The sequence below is a fragment of the Macaca fascicularis genome, chromosome 11 (assembly GCF_037993035.2).
Source record: "Macaca fascicularis isolate 582-1 chromosome 11, T2T-MFA8v1.1".
NCBI classification, from domain to species: Eukaryota; Metazoa; Chordata; class Mammalia; order Primates; family Cercopithecidae; genus Macaca; species Macaca fascicularis.
This window is the reverse complement of record NC_088385.1, coordinates 73239320-73262452: the sequence shown is the minus strand read 5'-3', so window position 1 is coordinate 73262452 and position 23133 is coordinate 73239320. Positions and strand designations below refer to the sequence as shown.

The window sequence follows — 23133 nt, the reverse complement described above, 5'->3', positions numbered from 1 at the left end:
CTCTTTGACAGTATCTGCTGAAGCTGAGCATATGCACACCCTGTGACCCAACAATTCCAATCTTAGTTATGGTTCCCACAGAAATGCATATCTATGCTCACCAAAGACAACTAGAATGTTCATAGCAGCAATATTTTTACTGATAATAATTGTACATAGTTATGGGGTACATGTGATATTTTGATACATGCATAGAGTGTATAATGATCAACTCAGGGTAATAGGTATATCTATCCATCACCTCAAACATTTATAATTTATTTGTGTTGAGAACATTCTAAATCTTCTCTTCTGGCTGTTTTGAAATAGACAATAAAGTGTTGATAACTATAGTCACCCTATTGTGCTATCAAACACTAGAACTTATTCCCTTTATCTAAATGTACTTCGTACCCACTAAGCAACCTCTTTTCACACCCCCTCCCCTTCTCCTCTCCAGTCTCTGGCAACCACCATTCTTCTTTCTCCCTTCACAAGATCAACTTTTTTAGCTCCCACATATAAATGAGAACATCCAATATTTGTCTCTCTGGTGGAAGGCAAGAAGGAACAAGTCCAGTCTTACATGAATGGCAACAGGCAAAGAGAATGAGTAAGACACAAAAGTGGAAACCCCTGATAAAACCCTCAACTGAATGGCTACAGTGGAAAATGGATAGCAGTTACCTTTTGGATGGAGAGCAATGTAAAGGAGTAGGGGGATTATTTGATGCTGGTTATGTTCTATTTCTGGGTCTTGGTGTGGCTACACAGATACATTCAGTTTATGAAAATGTATCAAGTTGTAAACTTGTGATTTATGCATTATCTGCATGTTGATACACTTCCATAAAAAGTTGTTAAAATACTATAACCTAATAAGCAGGGTACCAAAAATATCTGTCATGTAAAATAAGGGATCAAGTTATTCCAAAATTAATACAATTACCAGGGTGAGCCTGCTGCAGAGAGTGAGAGCCAATAATCAAACATGCTTTATCCAAACTCAAGTTAGCATGGGGTGTATTATTGAGTTTCACTTGCTTTGTACTCTTCTTGCAATGCAATAAATATTCATGCTGTGTCTCCTTTAACTCCCTGGGGAAAAGTTAGGATTTAAGATGAAGCTTATTTGAACATTGGAAGGTGCACTTTTGGGTGAGTCTTTCCCAAGCACTCTATTTCAATAGAAAAAAATAAATCAGCAATTTAAAAAATACTTTAAAAAATTTATTGGGGTTTAGTTTATCTGTAAAGGGTTGAAATTATTAGTAGCATTATATGAATAGGTACCATTAATAAAAATACCATTAACTAATGAGTAAGTTGAAAGGCTCCCAAAAGGTACTTTCTTATCTGAAGGAATGTAAGGCAGGCAAAGCTGATATTACCATTCACAGCCTTTCTTACCACCCCCCTCCCCCCTCCCCTCGCCCCGGAGGTTCTAATCAAGCCTTGCACTGTGATTGAAATGCAGAACTCAGAAGTGGGAAAACTGATTAACAAAATAAAAATCCAGAGTGTTTCCCATGCAAACAGTCATCAGCATATCTTCTGTAATTATGTAACCCATAAATCAACCCAGCATGCACTGGCTGCTTCACTCATGGTGTAAATATCTTAATGACTGAGATGTCTTTAACCATGAATAATTTACATCTGTATCATCCATTTTTCTCAACCATGCTTCATTTCAGCAGGATAAACTAATCTTCTGTCTAGGGATGGGCTCTTGATTATTTCTTCCTGATTTTTCCTCTATTTTTCTCATTTTGGCATACTCCAATTTTTCTCTTGCACTTTCTTAAATAAGAGTGCCCCATTTGTCCAGCCTGTCTGCCTGCCTTTACTTTTCCTATGCATCTTGTTAGACATCTTGGAATAAAGCCAGGGCTTTTGGAATCCTACTTTTCATAAATCCCTCTGTGAATGGAATTGGGTGGCAGCTAGGGAAACAGGCTTAATACCACAAGGCAGTATGAGCTGCTTTAATGTTGTTGTGGGGAAACATTTATTATGGAAAGCAATTGCCAGAAAAGGCTAATGATCAATTAAACGTTAACATTTGTAGATCCCCTTCTGTGATGCAGAAAGTAACTGCCACATGGGTAATGCTGGAAAACAGTACTTGCTAAAATAGTTTTGTTGTTCTCCTAGAGCCCACTAAAATAAAGTCAGAGGAGAAACATTACAATCAAATTCTATCTCATCTATTAAGCTCATCCCAGCCGTGTCAGCTCATCAGGCTCAGCCTCCTCAGATGCCCAGAAGTCTCACTGACACTGCCATTCCCTTGACACTTACTGCTGTAGTTATTTGGTAATAATAATTGTTTTCTATAGCCCTTATGGACAGGGAGCATCAGTCACCTTCTGTGGATCTTTTCACATGCTTGAGTAATTTTTCTAGAAACCTGGAAATCATATCAGATAAATCAATATTTGTTATTATACTTTAATTTCTGGGATACATGTACAGAACATACAGGTTTGTTACATAGGTATGCACATACCATGGTGGTTTGCTGCACCTATCAACCTGTCATCTACATTAGGTATTTCTCCTAATGCTATCCCTCCCCTAGCCTCCCACCCACCGACAGGCCCAGGTGTGTGATGTTCCCCTCCCTGTGTCCATGTGTTCTCATTGTTCAATTCCCACCTATGCGTGAGAACATGCGGTGTTTGGTTTTCTGTTCCTGTGTTAGTTTGATGAGAGTTAAGGTTTCCGGCTTCATCCATGTTCCTGCAAAGTACATGAACTCATCCTTTTTTATGGCTACATAGTATTCCATGGTATATATTCACCACATTTTCTTTATCCAGTCTATCACTGATAGATATTTGGGTTGGTTTCAAGTCTTTGCTGTTGTGAACAGTGCTGCAGTAAACATACGTGTGCATGTGTCTCTATAGTAGAATTATTTATAATCCTTTGGGTATGTGCACAGTAATGGGATTGCTGGGTAAAATGGTATTTCTGGTTCAAGATCCTTGAGGAATTGCCACACTGTCTTCCATAATGGTTGAACTAATTTACACTCCCACCAACAGTGTAAAAGCATCCCTATTTCTCCACATACTCTCCAACATCTGTTGTTTCCTAACCTTTTAATGATAGCCATTCTAACTGGCGTGAAATGGTATCTCACTGTGGTTTTGATTTGCATTTCTCTAATGGCCAGTTATGATGAGCTTTTTTTCATATGTTTTTTGGCCAAATAAATGTCTTCTTTTGAGAAGTGTCTGTTCATATCCTTAGCCCACTTTTTGATGGGGTTGCTTTTTTTTTCTTGTGAATTTAAGTTCTTTGTAGATTCTGGATATTAGCCCTTTGTCAGATGGATAGATTGCAAAAATTTTCTCCCATTCTGTAGGTTGCCTCTTCACTCTGATGATCGTTTCTTTTGCTGTGCAGAAGCTCTTTAGTTTAACTACATCCCATTTGTTAATTTTGGCTTTTGTTGCCACTGCTTTTGGTGTTTTAGTCATGAAGTCTTTGCCCATATCTGTGTCCTGAATAATATTGCCTATGTTTTCTTCTAGGTTTTTTATAATTTTAGGTCTTACATTTAAGTCTTTAATCCATCTTGAGTTAATTTTTGTGTAAGGTGTAAGAAAGGGGTCCAGTTTCAATTTTCTGTGTATGGCTAGCCAGTTTTCCCAATACTGTTTATTAAATAGGGAATCCTTCCTCCATTGCTTGTTTTTGTCAGGTTTGTTAAAGATCAGATGGTTGTAGATGTGTGGTATTATTTCTGAGGCCTCTGTTCTGTTCCATTGTTCTATATATCTGTTTTGGTACTAGTACCATGCTGTTTTGGTTACTGTAGCCTTGTAGTACAGTTTGAAGTCAGGTAGTGTGATGCCTCCAGCTTTGTTCTTTTTGCTTAGGATTGTCTTGGCTATATGGGCTCTTTTTTTGGTTCCATATGAAATTTGAACTAGTTTTTTTCTAATTCTGTGAAGAAAGTCAATGGTAGCTTGATGAGGATAGCACTGAACCTATAAATAACTTTGGGCAGTATGGCCATTTTCACGATATTGAATCTTCCTATCCATGAGAATGGAATGTTTTTCCACTTGTTTGTGTACTCTCTTGTTTTCTTGAGCAGTGGTTTGTAGTTCCTCTTAAAGAGGTCCTTCTCATCCATTGTAAGTTGCATTCCTAGGTATTTTATTCACTTTGTAGCAATTGTGAATGAGAGTTCACTCATGATTTGGCTCTCTGTCTATTATTAGTGTATAGGAATGCTTGTGATTTTTGCACATTGATTTTGTATCCTAAGACTTTGCTGAAGCTGCTTATCAGCTTAAAAAGATTTGGGGCTGAGTCAATGGGGTTTTCTAAATATACAATCATGTCATCTGCAAACAGAGACAATTTGACTTCCTCACTTCCTATTTGAATACCTGTTATTTCTTTCTCTTGCCTGATTGCCCTGGCAAGAACTTCCAATACTATGTTGAACAGGAGTGGTGAGAAAGGGCATCCTTGTCTTGTGCTGGTTTTCAGAGGTAATGCTTCCAGTTTTTGCCCATTGAGTATAATATTGACTGTGGGTTTGAAATAAATAGCTCTTATTATTTTGAGATATGTTCCATCAATACCTAGTTTATTGAGAGTTTTTAGCATGAAGGGATGTTTAATTTTTTTGAAGGCCTTTTCTGCATCTTTTGAGATAATCACATAGTTTTCATCATTGGTTCTGTTTATGTGATGGATTACATTTATTGATTTGCATATGTTGAACCAGACTTGCATTCCAGGGATGAAGCCGACTTGATCATGGTGGATAAGCTTTTTGATGTGCTGCTGTATTCAGTTTGCCAGAATTTTATTGAGGATTTTTGTCTCAATGTTCATCAGGGATATTGGCCTGAAATTTTCTTTTTTTGTTGTATCTCTGCCAGGTTTTGGTATCAGGATGATGCTGGCCTCATAAAATGAGTTAGGGAGGATTCCCTCTTTTTCTACTGTTTGGAATAGTTTCAGAAGGAGTGGTACCAGCTCCTCTTTGTACCTCTAATAGAATTCGGCTGTGAATCCATCTGGTCCTGGGCTTTTTTGGGTTGGTAGGCTATTAATTATTGCCTCAATTTCAGAACTTGTTATTGGTCTGTTCAGGGACTCGACTTCTTCCTGGTTTAGTCTTGAGAGGATATATATGTCCAGGAAATTATCCATACCTTCTAGATTTTCTAGTTTATTTGTGTAGAGGTGTTTATAGTATTCTCTGATGGTATTTTGTGTTTCTATGGGATCAGTGGTGATATCCCCTTTATCATTTTTTATTGTGTCTATTTGATTCTTCTCTCTTTTCTTCTTTATTAGTCTGGCTAGTGGTCTATCTATTTTGTTAATCTTTTCAAAAAATCAGCTCCTGGATTCATTGATTTTTCAAAGGGTTTTTTGTATCTCTATCTCCTTCAGTTCTGCTCTGATCTTAGTTATTTCTTGTCTTCTGCTAGCTTTTGAATTTGTTTGCTCTTGCTTTTCTAGTTCTTTTAATTGTGATGTTAGGGTGTCAATTTTAGATCTTGCCTGTTTTCTCCTGTGGGCATTTAGTGCTGTAAATCTCCCTCTAAACACTGCTTTAGCTGTGTCCCAGAGATTCTGGTATGTTGTGTCTTTGTTCTTATTGGTTTCAAATAACTTATTTATTTCTGCCTTAATTTCATTATTTATCCACTAGTCATTCAGGAGCAGGTTGTTCAGTTTCCATGTAGTTGTGGTGGTTTTGAGTAAGTTTCTTAATCCTGAGTTCTAATTTGATTGCACTGTTGTCTGAGAGACTGTTTGTTATGATTTCCATTCTTTTGCATTTATTGAGGAGTGCTTTGCTTCCAATTATGTGGTCAATTTTAGAATTAGTGCGATGTGGTGCAGAGAAGAATGTATATTCTGTTGATTTGGGGTGGAGAGTTCTGTAGATATCTATTAGGTCTACTTGGTCCAGAGCTGAGTTCAAGTCCTGAATATCCTTGTTAATTTTCTGTCTCATTGATCTGTCTAATATTGACAGTGGGATGTTAAAGTCTCCTACACTTATTGTGTGGGAGTCTAAATCTCTTTGTAGGTCTCTAAGAACTTGCTTTATGAATCTTGTATTGGGTGCATATATATTTAAGATGGTTAGCTCTTCTTGTTATGTTGATCTTTTTACTATTATGTAATGCCCTTCTTGTCTTTTTTGATCTTTGTTGGTTTAAAGACTGTTTTATCAGAGACTAGGATTGCAACCCCTGCTTTTTTGTTTTCCATTTGCTTGGTAAATCTTCCTTCATTCCTTTATTTGGAGCCTATGTGTGTCTTTGCACATGAGATGGGTCTGCTGAATACAGCACACCAATGGGTCTTCACTCTTTATCCAATTTGCCAGTCTGTGTCTTTTAACTGGGGCATTTAGCCCATTTACATTTAAGGTTAATATTCTTATGTGTGAATTTGATCCTGTCATTATGATGCTAGCTCAATATTTTGTCTGTTAGTTGGTGCATTTTCTTCATAGTGTCAATGGTCTTTACAATTTGGTATGTTTTTGCAGTGATTTGTACTGGTTTTTCCTTTCCATATTTAGTGCTTCCTTCAGGAGCTGGCAGTCCTGGTGATGACAAAAAATCTCTCAGCATTTGCTTGTCTGTACAGATTTTATTTCTTTTTCGCTTATGAAGTTATTTTGGCTGGATATGAAATTCTGGGTTGAAAATTCTTTTCTTTAAGAATATTGAATATTGGCCCCCACTCTCTTCTGGCTTGTAGGGTTTCTGCAGAGAGATCTGCTGTTAGTCTGATGGGCTTCCCTTTGTGGGTAACCCGACCTTTCTCTCTGGCTGCCCTTAACATTTTTTCCTTCATTTCAACCTTGGTGAATCTGACAATTATGTGTCTTGGGGTTGCTCTTCTCGAGGAGTATCTTTACGGTGTTCTCTGTGTTTCCTGAATTTGAATGTTGGCCTGCCTTGCTAGGCTGGGGAAGTTCTACTGGATAATATCCTGAAGAGTGTTTTCCAGCTCAGTTCCGTTCTCTCTGTCACTTTCAGGTACACCAATCAAATGTAGATTTGGTCTTTTCACGTCGTCCCATATTTCTTGGAAGCTTTGTTCATTCCTTTTTATTATTTTTCCTCTAATCTTGTCTTCACACTTTATTTCAGTAAGTTGATCTTCAATCTCTGATATCCTTTCTTCTACTTGATCAATTCAGCTATTGATACTTGTATATGCTTCTCAAAGTTCTCAAGCTGTTTTTCAGCTGCATCAGGTCATTTATATTCTTCTCTAAACTGGTTATTCTAGTTAGTAATTCGTCTAACCTTTTTTTAATGTTCTTAGCTTCCTTGCATTGGGTTAGAACATGCTCCTTTAGCTCAGAGGAGTTTGTTATTACCCATCTTCTGAAGCCTACTTCTGTCAATTCATCAAACTCATTCTCCATCCAGTTTTGTTCCCTTGCTGGCAAGGAATTGTGATCCTTTGGAAGAGACATTCTGGTTTTTTGAATTTTTAGCCTTTTTGCACTGGTTTTTCTTAATTTTCATGGATTTATCTACCTTTGATCTTTGATGTTGGTGACCTACGGGTGGGGTTTCTTTGTGGACGTCCTTTTGTTGATGTTGATGCTATTCCTTTCTGTTTGTTAGTTTTCATTCTAACAGTCAGGCCCCTCTGCTGCAGTTCTGCTGGAGTTTCCTGGAGGTCCACTCCAGACCCTGTTTGCCTGGATATCACCAGTAGAAGTTGCAGAACAGCAAAGATTGCTGCCTGTTCCTTCCTCTGGAAGCTTCATCCCAGAGGGGCATCCACCAGATGCCAGCTGGAGCTCTCCTGTAAGAGGTGTCTGTCAACCCCTGCTGCGAGTTGTCTCCCAGTCAGGAGGCACTGTCCCTTCAAGAGCCCACTTGAGGAGACAGTCTGACCCTTAGCAGAGCTCAAGTGCTGTGCTGGGAGATCTGCTGCTCTCTTCAGAGCCAGCAGGCAAGAATGTTTAAGTCTGCTGAAGCTGCACCCATAGCTGACCCTTCCCCCAGGTGCTCTGTCCTAGGGAGATGGGAGTTTTATCTCTCAGCTCCTGACTGGGGCTGCTGCCTTTCTTTAAGAGATGCCCTGCCCAGAGAGGAGGAATATCTCGGTGGAGGCCACTGCAGCTCGGCAAAGCTGCTGTGGCCTCCACCGAGTTCGAACTTCCCAGTCGCTTTGTTTAGGCTTTGAGGGGAAAACCACCTACTCAAGCCCCAGTATTGGGGGACGCCCCTCCCCCAACCAGCTCAAGCATCCCAGGTAGACTCCAGACTGCTATGCTGGCAGCGAGAATGTCAAGCCAGTGGACATTAGCTTGCTGGGCTCCATGGGGGTGGGGTTTGCTGAGCTCCCTGGCTTCAGCCCCCTTTCCAGGGGAGTAAATGATTCTCTCTCACTGGCATTCCAGGCACCACTGGGGTATGAAAAAAACACTCCTGCAGCTAGCTCAGTGTCTGCCCAAGTGGCCGCCCAGTTTTGTGCTTGAAACCCACAGCCCTGGTGGCCTAGGCACTGGAGAGCATCTCCTTGTCTGCTGGTTGTGAAGGCCACGGGAAAAGCGCAGTATCTGGGCCAGTGTGCACCATTCCTCACAGCACAGTCCCTCACAGCTTCCCTTGGCTAGGGAGGGAGTTCCCCAACCCCTTGTGCTTCCCAGGTGAGGCAATGCCCCACCCTGCTTCAGCTTGCCCTTCATGGGCTGCACCCACTGTCTAATCAGTCCCAATGAGATGAGCCATGTATCTCAGTTAGAAATGCAGAAATCACCTGCCTTCTGTGTTGATCTTGCTGGGAGCTGCAGACCAGAGCTGTTCCTGTTTGACCATCTTGCCAGCCACCAGATAACTCAATATTTTCATAAGCATTTTGACCATATTATATTAAAGATTTCATTGGGCAGGAAGAGAGGAATTGCAAACAGTACGTTAAAAAGAAAAAAAGTAACTAGAAACTTAATGAGATTCAACAGAATATATTTCTGTAGTGGAATCCAGGAGTTCAACACTACTCCCCACCTTCTTGGCATGGGATCCCAAGGGGTTACTTGAAGGAAAGAAGGAATAGTGAATGTTCATCTTTGCATCCCCACTACTTTTCAATGTACATGGCATATAGTTGGCAGTCAGTAAATATAGTTTTTAAATTCATGTTGTTGGATGGATGATGACTTAGAAAGTCCACTTCCGTGGAACTATGAGGTGGACAGCCTTCTATCCTAGCAAGAATATAATTAGGCTTCCCCAGCCTCCTGAGAGTACATTAATGCTGCTGCTGATTCATCTGATGCCCAAAGCATATGGATCTGGTCCTAGTCACCTACGTAAAATGCCACCATACAAGTGCCTCATCACAGGGGACTTCCTTGAATTGTCTAATATCCAGCTTCTTTTCAAAACCTAAGTGAGAGAAAAGATTGACATCTAACAAAGATCCCAAGAGACATTCAGTCTGTTTACCCTGGGATCCACCTTTACATCATGTTGACCAATACATTATCTCGTCCCATTCTAGAGACACCATCATTGATTTGCTTTTTAATCTTATATCTCAACCTTGATCAAGGAACAGCTGTTGGAAACTACCTCTGCATCCTATCATAAAATGTGTTGAGGGCGTTATCCATTATATCATTTGCCACCATCTATATATAAAAGCCCATGAGAGAGATATCTTTAGCGCTTCCTGCTAGAATCATCTTTATTTCCACCACAGGGACTAGTAGACTTCCTCCTTTCCAATAGTGAGAACTGCATAATTGATTATGTTTTCTTTATTATTCAGGTTTCTGGGAAATTGAGTGATTCTTTTTATTGGAGCAAAAGTCATATAACATACAAATAATCATTTTAAAGATACAATTCAGTGGCACTTAGTACATTTACAGAGTTGTGCAAATATCCCCTCTGTCTAACTCCAGCACATTTTTATCATCCCAAAAGGAAACCTTATATCCATTAAGCAGTCATTTTTCCCTCCCCAGCAACCCTGGCAACTACTAATTGTACTTCTACTTTCTGTACCTATGGATTTACTTATAGTTCAGTGTCATGCTTGCAGTGCAGTCAAACTCTATTAACCCTTGTGGTATGGCATTTGTAGACTCTTTCTTCCTGGTTGTTTCCTTATATTACTTATTTTGTTTCAAGCAAACAGCCTCAAGATTTTTGTGTAAAGATAAGTAGAGATATACACAAATAAGAATATCCTCCTTTTTACCTCCAGAGCCACTTGCCACCCTTCTTGCTGCTCTGCCATGACCTATATGGTCTACACTATGGGCTCTCAAGCCCTCTGGCTTCCAGTTGAGTTTGGCTAATAGGAAATGATGGCAGTCGATCAGGGGAAGGGAGGACAATGATGAAAAGTATTACTCTCTCAACTTCTTCCTTGTGGGTTCACTGAAATTGGTCCCTTGACTGAAGGTCCCAGCTCATGTCAAGGAGCCCTCATCACTTAGGTCCTTCCAAATCCTGGTTCTACTAGCAATTCTATTCTTTGCCTTTTCAGGCTTAGTAGGGTACGATCCCTATTATTTCTGGCCCCAGAGTACTGTATCATCCCTTGTAGTTTCCCTATAAGCTTCTCCCACTTTTCTAAGTTGTTCCTTTATTAAACTCTTCTCAAGTTATCCTAATTTGAGTGTGTCATGTGTTTCTTGCTGGGACCTGACTTAAACAGCATACTCTACCCCATGGTTCTGTTCAGCTGTCAGTCAACATAATTTGCTCAGAGTCCTCTGCAGATGAGCAGGTCTGGTAGATTCTCCTAGAGCTAAACAGTGTCCTCTTCCTCGTGTCCACTGCATTCACATAGGGTTCTATTAAGGTGTATAACAGGCAGGTTGACATGGTTTGCAGGTCAGGGCCATAATCCCTGAGGATGTGACATTTGAGCAGAGCAGTTTTTTTTTTTTTTTTAAAAAAAAAAGGAGCTGAAGGAAGGGACAGGAAGAGGTGGGGCATTCTGGGTAGAGAGAACAACCTAAATGAAGGCACTGTAGCAGGGATTGACAGCATTTTGAATAACTAAAATAGGAGTTCAGAACTGGAACAGAGAGAAGCAGGGCAGAATGGTGGAAGATAAAACTGGTGAAGGAAGCAGAAGCCAGATCGTACAGGTCCTTGTAGACCATGTTAAGAACCTGTACTCCGTTACCAGAACAGCTGTTTTAAGGTTTTAAGCTTGGGATTAATGCGATGAGATATTCAATTTAAAGGATCACTCTGGATTGGGGAAGGTGAAAGGCATGAGAGGATGTGGGGAAATCAGATGATGGTAACTTGGGCTAAAATGGTGATCGTGAAGATGGAAAGAAAGGATGAAATTGAGAGCTATTTAGGGGGTAAAATCAAGAGAAATTTATAAGGATCTGGGAGAAGATGGGACCAGGGATGGCTCCTGGGTTTCTGGTTTGTGTGATGGAGTGCAGCATGAACCCACCACTGGAGAAAGAAACATGCAGAAGCAATGGAGTAGGGTGGTCTCACTCTTCAGTTTGGGACATGTGTCGATGTTCCTAGGAGACGTCCAAAAATTGTTCTCAGTGACAAATATGAGCTTGGGGGAATGATGTGTGCTGGATTTAAGAGTGACTGAGGTAAGTGAAACTGTGGGCTACTGAGGTGAGATAATATAAGACTGAGCTTCTGTTAACTATTATCAATAAGCCCTGATTGTCTTTCATGAGATAAGCACCCTTTTTTCTTTATCATTTTTTTCTGGTTAGATTAGGACCTTACTATGATAGAATCTTGCTAGAAAGTTGTAGTTGTGCCCTGGAAACTTCTTAATGTGGAAGCTTCATATTATGTGATGTCTCTTTGAAGGTGGAAGATATCCCTCCAAACTCAGTCTTTAAAGGATGTTATTATTGTCATCCAAATATTTAAAGATCTGAGGATTTTCATCCCACCTTTATAAACATCAGTTATCAGGAATCACTTTTCTATCTAGCAGCTCACCTCTTCTGTTGATTTGTAGGATATTGGGATTTAGATTCTAGCTAGTGTATATTTTCATAAAGTTGGTTAACCTGCCTTAACTTTCTCTGGAGAGCTACTTAACTGGCATCATTATTTCTCTGTAGATTCACAGATTGTCATGACTAGGGAAGTTTTATTCAAATCTCTTCATTTTACAAGTGAAGAAAATTAGGTGTAAGGGAGATGATGGCTTGGGCCACATGCTGAGTTGATGATATAGCAAGAACCACCCTCTAGCTGGTCCTCAGCTCCAGCCTTGAGTCCCGTATAACACCACACTGCCTCTTCCCTTAACCATGACTTTGAATTAGTCTTATCTCAGAACTGTAAAGCTTTCTACTTTAAGTTTTAAAAGAGATTCATTAATTGCATATTTGCATCTCCCAAATGGAAATATTGCACTTGTTGTTTTTTCAAGCCTTAATGGGGCAAGTTGTACTTGAAGAGAGACTTATTCTAGTTTCCAGTCACAGAAGCTACTGTAGAAGCTGTGGATACTCTCTCTCTCTCGCCCTCTAATTTAATGATGGCAGAGGATCTGGCATCCTTTTCCTAAGCTTCTTAATATTCCTACTCCTGTCATTTCTTTCTACCAGAACAATTTCATGTTAATTCTTCATGATCATTGGAACATTAAAACCACAAAAAAAATAAGTTTTAATACTTTGACAAATATACAGGCCAGCAGGAAAAAAAAAAAAAACTAAAGGGTTTATATTTAAATACCTTTTGAATATCCTGATGACCTCTTTAAAAACTCTCATATTTAATCATGATTTAGTACTTTTTAGAAAAGTGAATACTTTGTGTGAGTATTGAGTAATGATTGGTTGTAGTTTTATAAAATTTACACCTGCAAATACCTACTTTAAATAGCCACTTCTTATAATAATAGTCCAAGACAGATACATTGGTGCAGTCCTCTCAAATGAAAAGGCCTATTAGAATACCAATTCAGTCATTGTATCAAAGACTCAAACTCACAATGCTCACATAAAGATGATAGAAGTTTCTTTCTCAATCTCTTGAGAAATCTGAAGATTTTAGGAACCTAGGCTTCATCTATCTCATGGCTTGATGCTCTTGTCTGCATGATTGAAGATGGCTTACCAGTTCTGAGCCCACATTTCACCAGCAAGGGGGAAATGAGGGAGAGGGGGGCACAGCCATTCTTTTTAAGAGCACATCCTGAAACATGTCACATCTCACTTCCCATTGGCTGGAACCTGGTCCTATGGCTACACCTTGCTGCAAGGGAGGCTGGGAAATGTGGTTCTTAACTGGGCAGCCATTTGCTCAGCTAAAACTTAGAAACCCTATTACTGACAAAAGAAGAGAAGATGAGATATCAGGGAACACCTAGCAGTTTCTGTCATTTCTAAAAGAGATTAAGTAGTAAGTAATCTAGAAACTTTATCATTTTCACCTGTTAAGCAAAATAAATTTATCTTTAGACATGACAAAACCATGAGGAAGAAAATAAGTGATGGTCACCCCACAAACATACCTGTTAAAATCCAACAAGACCATGGAGAATGGGTTTGAGAAATCAAAATTAGTCATTCTAAAGTTCTAGAAAGGTAATGTGAGAAAAGGCCCTGGTAGGCCAGAGCTCATGTGGGGTTTGGCTGAGCAGAAAAAGGTTGCTTTGCAGCATGCTTAAGGAACAGAAGGAGGGAGGCCAACTGCTGGGGGTGGAGCCAGAGGCATCACATTGTGTGCACTGAGCTCAACCACAGATCTTCTTTAAAATTGAGAGGTGGGCAAATTAACCACCTTAGTGACAGAAGGACAACTAAAACAGAGGCTGCAGGGACTGACAAGTATTCTTTACTAGGGTCTCCTGACTGAGACGCATGAGGTGCAAACTACCATTGCACATAGGCACGGGGCCCACTCACTGAAAACTCCCAGGTGAGAGTAAGGCAGGACGCACGATGACCAGGTGAGACTCTGGAGAGAAACAAAGCAGCAAATGAGGGAGAAGGAGAGAGAGAAGCCAGGACATTGTCATTGGTCCTAGTCTGATGTCAGGAGATCAGGGAAATTAATAAAGCAAGGTGAGTGAGAGCAGAGAGTAGCATCCACCATAGTTAGGTTCATGGGCAAATCAACCGTAGGATCTGGGGTAGTTGTAATACCCCAGAGCCAAAAACTCTTAGTAGATTAAGACCTTTGGCTTCTTGCAGATATTATTAATGAAACTCTGCTTGCTCTGGAATTGACAGGAAGAGGTATAGGCCCTAATGATCTCTTAACCTTTTTAAGGACTAACATTTCAATCTTACGAGTCAGGAAACATGGTGTTAATACATGCAAGAATCCTTAGCACTGGATATGCATGTTGTTGACCTGGATATTGTCATCTTTACTTTAAGAAATAATTTATCTCAAACTGAAGATGGCTCTCTCCCATGGACCTTTCAGCTTCATGACTCAATGCATATTACCTGAGCTTCAGCAATCGGAATACAGATTTCCTATTTCACTATATCTGAGTGGGGCCTTGATGATAAAGATGTTCTTACAGAAAGGCAAAATTGTATTAATGGAGTGTCAAACATCAGAACAGTCGAAAATTAGAAATGGATTACAGACCCAATATGCAGTCTTGAAAAATGAGATGACTCAAAGGCTTGAGGTCATAATATAGCAATAATGAAAATATCCTATATGTGTAACAAAGTGCTTTGTTCATTGGTTTGGTTTTAATAAACATTGTGGAAAAGATATCATTTTATAGGTAAGCAAGCAGGCTTAGAAAGTTTTAGTATTGTTAATTGTCAATTTTGTCAAAATACAATAAAAAGACAGTTTTAGTAACTGGTCTTGTCTTAGATACCATGACACAAATATTGTGAAAATGGGAATTGAATCCAGATGTTTTAATTCCATGTCCCAGACTCTTTCCCTTGTGTCGTGTGGCTCTTCTGAGCTTTAAGCAACATCATGAACTTTCTCATTTGTTCATGCATTCATTCTACAACTATTAGTGGCATACCTCCGATGTGCTAATCATTATACCAGGCACTGAGAATGGTGTGATTGACAAGACATAGTATCTGCCTTCAAGCATGCTTACAATCTGGCAAGGAACACAGGCACATCATCCATACTGGCCACTATGAACCAGTGAAATGTATGCTACAACAGCAGGAATACAGCAGACTGTAGAAGCACATGTGAAAGTCATCTTACCAAATTACGACTTAGGCTTCCCAAGGAATTGATGTTGGCATTGAGTCCACGAATGTTAGAAGGAGCTGAAGGAACAAAGAATGTTCCAAGTCAAAAATAAAGCATATATGAAGTTATGCTTGAGAGGGAGGTGATCCTAAGTGAGTTCCAGAGGAGGGAAAAACCCAAAACCTTTACAAATTCAACTTAGTGGACCATTCCTACTACTTGGCTAGAGACATCATCCATCCATCCATTCTTCCAATCATCTATCTACCCATCCATTCATCCTTCCATCCATCTTGTCATTCTTTTATTTATCCACCCACTCATCCTTCTTTCCTTTCTCCCTCCTTTCCTCCCTCCCTTTCTTTCTTCTTTCCTTCCTTTCTTTTTTATATCCATCCTTTCATCCATTCATTCATCTATCCATCTATTTATTCCTGGTAGGTGCTAAGATATTGATTGAATTAAGTAATTAATTTAAAAAACTTTTACTGAAAAACCTAGTATATGCTAGGCATTGTGCCAAGCACTGTGGAGGGGATAAAGATACAAGAGATATTATGCCAAGTGACATGAACCTTAAAATCTCATTGAAGAGATGAACATTACACATACATTAATACAGTACAAGCTGAATGGAACAGGTGTGTTAAGAGGTGCCCTATGAATTTATCATTGGCTGTGGGGATATTATATGGAGGGAAATCTAAGTATCAGTGATAAAACTAACAAGCTAACATCAAACTGAATATTCTTCATCTTTTTGTTTTATGTCTTTGCTTATTTGTTTTATTTTGTTTTGCTTTCTGAAATTTGTTCTTTGACAGATTCTGTGGCAACAGCATCCGGGCCACTACTAGTCGAAGTTGCCAAAACTCCTGGTGCCAGCCTTGGGGTTGCCCTAACTACCTCGATGTGCTGTAACAAACAAGTCATTGTCATAGACAAAATCAAATCTGCAAGTATTGCAGACAGGTAAGTATTGTAGAAAGTGCCTACTTTTCCGCCAGGCGTGGTGGCTCATGCCTGTAATCCCAACACATTGGGAGGCTGAGGCGGGCGGATCACCTGAGGTCAGGAGTTCGAGACCAGCTTGGCCAACAAAATGAAACCCCATCTACTGAAAATACAAGAAATTAGCCAGTCGTGGTGGCAGACATCTGTAATCCCAGCTGCTCAGGAGGCTGAGGCACGAGAATCACTTAAACTCAAGAGGCAGAGGTTGCAGTGAGCTGAACCATTGCACTCCAGCCTGGGCAACAAGAGCGAAACTCCATCTCAAAAACAAACAAACAAAAAAAAAGTGCCTCTTTTTCAAAAGTGCATGTGTGCAATTTTAAGTATATATAAACACATATATACACACACTTGTGATACACATATACACATGCATAGACACATACACATACACAAACACACACACAATTCTCTTGCCAGTTTATACAGGTTTCACACAGAGAAGCAAGTTACTGTTGTAGGGCTTAAAAATTCACCTATGTGTCAGCCACCCCATAATGTCACTTCACCTCATCCAGATGTTTGGTGGTTTGGTGTGGCCTTTAGCCACCAAAAAAAAAAAAAAAAACAAGCAACTAAGCAAGTTTTCTTGCTGTGTCGTAGGGCACTAGCCTGTTCTTGATGTAGGGTAACGGAGTAGATCTTTATTAAACCCCGTGCAGAGCAGTGATGGGTTTTCCTGAATTGTTGACAATTAAATCCTGCTACCATAAAATCTGATTTCTTTGTTTCTTAAATAAATAAAACAACACTTTTTAAAATATTTTTTACAATACTTGAAAAAAGTCCTATACTCTCATAGCATGTAAATCTTAGGATTTTACAACCTTCGAGGGTCTCTTAAAATATTATTCGCTTCAATGCCACAATAAAAATGAAACTTCATGTTTCTAATTAATGTTTTATACTTGCAAGGTAAAAGGGGAAGGAAAAAAAGACTACCTTTCCATCTAATAAATTATTTTACAGCTCCTGGTAAGAAAAACCTCATCTCCCATAGCTAAAGCACTCCAAGTGCAAAAAGTGTGGAATTACGTTTTTAGTTGGAAGAGATGACTTGAAATGCTTTTGTCTTGAGAAATAGACTATTCACACTGGGAATTTATAGATATACTGCACCTGAATGACCAGTCTCCCCTGTATGTTTCCAGCCCTCTTCTCTATGTGCCCCTCAACCTGCCTGGAAAACCTCCAGCCATGGTGCAGTGAACTGCAGCAACCCCCAGTAGTGTGGTCAGTCTATAGCTCCACTGTGGTCTTACCTGACATTCAGTCCTTATCAGTGACAGCCATTGATCCAGGGGTGTTCTCCAGTTCAGTGGCGCAGGGTGCTTTAATTTTCTCCCTCTGTTTTTTCGCATTCTGCAAGGGGTAACCAGTTTAAGGAGCTGTTCACTTGACTGGTATGTGGAGATGCTGATGGCTGTGCCAACTTTTCTCAACTCATCCAGTAGCCAGCTCTTGAGCTCAGCAAGATGTAGCAGCCAGCCCCTTCCCTGCCCCCATCTTTCCCCTTGACTCACCATGCAGGCCTGGTTTTATTACTCACTTGACTCCTGCATAATTTCTACCATTATCAAGAGCTTTTACACTAATACATGTTCAACTCCAGAATAATGTAATAATAAAGAACTGGTGATCTTGGAGCTTGTGTGAGGATTCCAAGGAAGTATTACTGAAATCTCCCCAAGTTATTCTTCTTCACACATAAAAAAGACCCTATTCCAATTCTGAGAGTCATGTTTGAGATTCCGAAGATTTACCAACTCATGTTTACAGATAGAAATGCCTAGAACAAACAAACACAGACAAAAGTCCAGGAGAAACATTTTCCTGTTTTTCCCTTTCCTCTTGCTCACTTTCCCTCAATTTTCCACACAAGCACTCCAAAATATGATTTTTTTTTTTTTTTTAGAGAAGGACAAGAGAAAACATTTCCTTGAATTTTTCTGTATTTTCCACAAGGTTTTACCTCCTTATTCATATTCAAGGTACTTAAAATTTGACAGATGGTGTTTCCTATAACACTCAAACTTTTCTTTCTTTTTTTTTTTAAGTAATTGAAAACTGTGTGAAAGTTTAACTATGAGATACATGAAAGTCAGATTCCAAAGAGGTAGGCACCACCTCTTACCGAGTATTTCTCCTTTCCGTAGATGTGGCGCATTGCACGTGGGAGATCACATCCTCTCCATCGACGGGACCAGCATGGAGTACTGTACACTTGCAGAAGCAACCCAGTTCCTGGCCAACACCACTGACCAGGTCAAGCTTGAGATCCTTCCCCATCATCAGACACGGCTGGCCCTAAAGGGGCCCGACCATGGTGAGATATCTACCTGGATCAAGCTCTTTGTCTGGCCCTCACAGTGTTGCTCCCTCTAGCAGAGTTAGACTGGGTCTCATTCTGCCTTTTTTTTTTTTTTTTTTTTTTTTGAGACGGATTCTCACTCTGTCCCCCAGGCTGGAGTGCAGTAGCATGAGCTCAGCTCACTCCAACCTCCGCCTCCTGGGTTCAAGCCATTCTCCTACCTCAGCCTTCCGAGTAGCTGGGATTACAGGCATCCACCACCATGCCCAGCTAATTTTTGTATTTTCAGTAGAGACAGGGTTTCACCATGTTGATCAGACTCATCATTTCTTTTTAAAACAAGGTTGTGTTTGTTTACTCAAATTCATCTTCCAAAGTCTTTTTTCCAAGCCACACATAATTTACTTGAAACCATAACATCAAGGAAAAAATTTTCAGGCTAGTGCTATTTAGTATTTTTTTCTTTACAAAGTCTTTGGTGCAAATTGAATGTGCAGAGAAGGCAAATAATTTGACTTCCTGGTATTCATTTTGAATTTCCAGTCTAGATGAAGGCCAACGAAGGCAAATAGTAAAACTCTCACTTAAAAATAAATAAGCAAAGTGGATTTTGATGGCAGAACCTTCAAATATTTGGCAGGAATCAGAGGGAACCAGTTATGTGAAGCATTAGTTTTCAATATATTTTGTCTTTTGCCAGTGTAGTTTTTTTCTTAGGATAGAGAACAACCTGCGTGACCAAAAATCTTGTCTGGGAGAATCAGAATATTTGACTCCATTTATTCAATAAAAAGTGTCAGCTGAAGGTATCTGCATTTTCACTCCCTTGAAATTCACAGATACATTTGCCGAGTGTTTACACCATCTACCTAGGCATCTTTAGGCAAAACCTGGTACGAGAAAGGGGTCTTTGAGCCCCAAATCAAATGAAGTCAAGTTCTCCAGTAGGATCTTTGTTCCTACTCCTTCTCCTGCCCTGTTCCTTAAACCAAACAGCAATCCTTTGTACTCCTTGAAATTAGAGGCCTCACTAGTATTGTCAGGGTGGCCTGAAGGAGGATAATGCATTTCTGTATGTTTAGACACCGTGCAGTTTTCTCTGAAATTGAAATTTTGCTTATAAGGGGGTCATTTGTATTGTGTCTCCCACCTTCTAAAACGCACTGTACTTCTCCACAGTCTGGAGTGGGGAGAAAGAGGGACCAGATAATTTTCATACTAAATCAGTCAGCTGGATGTAACCTTTTTAATTAAATGGCGCTTAGACAGCCCTGAAGCTAATGAAAATCTCTAGTACAACATTACCCTTATCAGATTTTAATTTTACACATTGGAGTAGAGAAATGATGCAGCATAGGCAGGTTATGAAAAGAAAATCAGCATCACAGTATTGGAATAGAAATGCAAACAGCTGTGGGAAGGTGCTGTTCACAAGGATGCACACCATTCCTATCAGGAGGCCCCGTGGGCCCTTCCTGCACTCTGGCAGAGAGGAGAGATTTCTGAAGCTGTTTAAGTTTCTTTAAATTAACTGGCAGTCATCACTGGATTTGAAGCACAGTAGCCATAAGAATGCACACTGTAGTGCTCTCTCAGCATGGGGTTTTGCTTGCTAAATTCTGGTATCAGTGAATCGGAAATGCATACCACACCCTTTTAAAATGTTAGCGTCTTTAACAACTTCTTTTATTTTTCTTTAGTTGGCCCTATATATAATTCATAAATAATTCAAATGTTTTCAACTCATGGAATATTAAACTTTTTAACCTGCCAAGGCAACTTAAGATTAATTTATGTACTAAAATATATGGACTAAGAATGAATTTTGCCTTTATTGTGGAAGACCTGATGTTGTTTGTGTTGCAGGGATAGGAAGCTGATAGAAGTTTAAGTAATTCCAGCTTCCACTTCTGACTCCATCATCTACATTTACTGAAAGTTGTTCCCTGTCTTTCTTATCAAGCAGGCATTTCCTCTGTATTGCACATTAAAATCAGACTTGTATTTCCAAGAGGAAATACATTTTGGCTCCTAAACATAATTAAATCATAGTAAAGAAGAAAAACAAACACAAAATTATTGTTATGTTTACAATTCTCAAACTTACATTTTTGACTAATGGAGTTTTACATAGTTTTACCCTTTCTCCACAAGAAAGTTCTGATTGTTTTTTTCAAGATCTCTGATGCCTGAACAGTGTGTCTCTCAACACACTTCCCAAATTTCCAGATTTTGTTAGCAGCAAAGCATACACCAAAGAGTTTTCAGGGCAATGTAGAAAAGAATATCTCAACTTGGAATAAGAGATTAGCTATGCCTTTCACTGATATATAGCAGCATTAAAGAAGCTGACAAAAAAATGAGTTTTCAGTGACATTAGAAATTGTTCCCACTGAGGGTTTTCAGGAGACATAATTGGATTGAAGGAAACTGACATTTTGGAAAGGAAAATGTGACCAGAGTCACTAGACTCAACACATTTAGTACCAGGAGGACCTTCCATTTGAGAGCTCTAGGACTACCACTGGAGCCACTGTGGTCTGCTCTCTGGGACATCCTAAACAGAGCAAGAGGCTGCAATTAGAGAAGAAAGAAAAGTAACTTCTGTGGTCATATATCTCTTGAGACTACAGTAGTGATGTCACCATGAAATGATACACAAACCGTAATATTTTAAATGTGTTATTTTCTTATCCATAAAAAGGGACTTAGACATACCCATAGGAAGAGGTGGTATGTCTGGTGGCTGAAGTGGGGACTTTAGGATCACATGTCCAGAGCTTCACCTCTGACTCCACCACGTGGGGCCTTAAGCAAGTTACCCAACTTTTCTATACCTCAGTTGCTTCATCTGTAAAATGGGGGTCATAATAATACCTGCCTCAAAGGAATATTCTGAACATTATCTGAGCTAATCGATCAAATAGCACCTAGCACAGTGCCCAGTATATAAGTACTCAGTGAAAGTAGGCTATGATTATCGGCAGTATTAAATGAGAGCGTGTCTATAAGTGCTTTTTGCAAGATGATAGGACATGCTAAAAATGTAACATCTTATTATTAAACTCTGGAAATACTTGCCTATCAAGTATACCACTGTAAAACAGAAAACATTTGGAGTGTACATTCAAAATAGGCAGCAGCTGTCTTCTCTGTCCTACATTATTTGTTCAACACCTTTTGCATTCATCATCCATAGCATATAGTTTTGTGCACTATCTTATTTTTGTCTCTTAATTATTTTATACGTGTGAAAATTTAATCCCCAGTAATAATTCAAGATCAAGGTAAAGGGTATGACCTTTAACCTGCCTGCAGCAATTGGCACAGTCTGGGGAAGCAATAGGTGGTAAATAATATCTTCCTTATTGACTTATTAATTGTGCTTGGCAGTCCTAACAAATGCCCAGTAATTTTCAAAGCTCCCAGTGAAGAAGTGGGTCAAAAGGTGGGTGTAGAATCCCAAAGTGCATTCACTGTACCCTGGCTTCATTTGAAACAGATGGTACTTTGTGAAAAGTACGCTAAAGTGTCTGTGGTTGTAAATTGGCCAGACCCAGTAATAACTGCATCTTGCTAAAATGTCTTCCTGTATACCCAAAGTAGAATGAGGATGGTGAGACAAAATCCGTTAGGGACATCCTCTGCAATAAATACTCTTTTATCTCTAGGAAAATGCTGCTGCAGTGTTCACATGGACACTCTGGCTGATATTCCTGTTCATTTATGCATTTGTTCATTCATTCATGTATTAATCATTATATACTAGGCACTGTTCTAGTTGCTAGAATATATTTAATGAGCAAGACAGACAAAGTATATCCCTACTCTTATAGAATTCACATTCTAGTATAGACAGACAAACATTAAAAATATATTAAATAAATAAAGCTGTTTGAGACAGCAATAAGTACCATGAAGAATGTAAAACAATAATGAGATAGCACGGGGAGGGCAGCTCCTTCAGCCAGGGAGATCAGCAACAACTTCTCCGAGGAGGTGGCACCTTGGGTGAGACCTGAATGATGAGAAGGAGGCAGTCATACAAACAACTGGGAAAAGAATAGCAAGTGCGAAGGCCTTGAGGCAGGAAGGAACCTGACTTGTTCTAAGAGTAGATATAAGATCAGTGTGGCTAAAATATACAAATGTTGGGGAGAGTGATATGGATGAAACTAGCAAGATAGGCAGGGGCTGCATTTGATTCTCTTTGTAATAGTTAGCTATTCAGGCTGGGCGCAGTGGCTCACGCCTGTAATCCCAGCACTTTGGGAGGCCAAGGCGGGCAGATCACCGGAGGTCAGGAGATCGAGACCAACCTGGTTAACATGGCAAAACCCCATCTCTACTAAAAAATACAAAAATTAGCTGGGCGTGGTGGTGGGTACCTATAATCCCAGCTACTGGGGAGGGTGAGATGGGAGAATCGCTTGAATCTGAGAGGCAGAGTTTGCAGTGAGCTGAGATTGCACCATTGCCTTCCAGCCTAGAGTGAAATTCTGTCTCAAAAAAAAAAAAAAAAAAAAGTAAGCTATTCAAACAGGAGTAGCATGATCTGACTTACGTATTTAGAAGGCCACCCTAACTGTGTTGTGAAAGGTGGGTATGCAGGAGATGAGTTGCGGAGCCACGTCTGAAGGT

General features: G+C 39.7%; 1 protein-coding gene across 18 annotated transcripts in view; it reads left to right on the top strand.

Moving 5' to 3' along the window:
* GRIP1 (glutamate receptor interacting protein 1) overlaps window positions 1–23133 on the top strand; it is a 711077-nt gene that overhangs the window by 578413 nt on the left and 109531 nt on the right. For all 18 annotated transcript variants that reach the window (XM_045366606.3, XM_045366605.3, XM_045366600.3 and 15 more), the window contains 2 exons: window positions 15992–16139; window positions 18338–18507. In XM_045366606.3, coding sequence (XP_045222541.2) covers window positions 15992–16139; window positions 18338–18507 — 318 coding nt within the window. The remainder of the gene's footprint in view (window positions 1–15991; window positions 16140–18337; window positions 18508–23133) is intronic.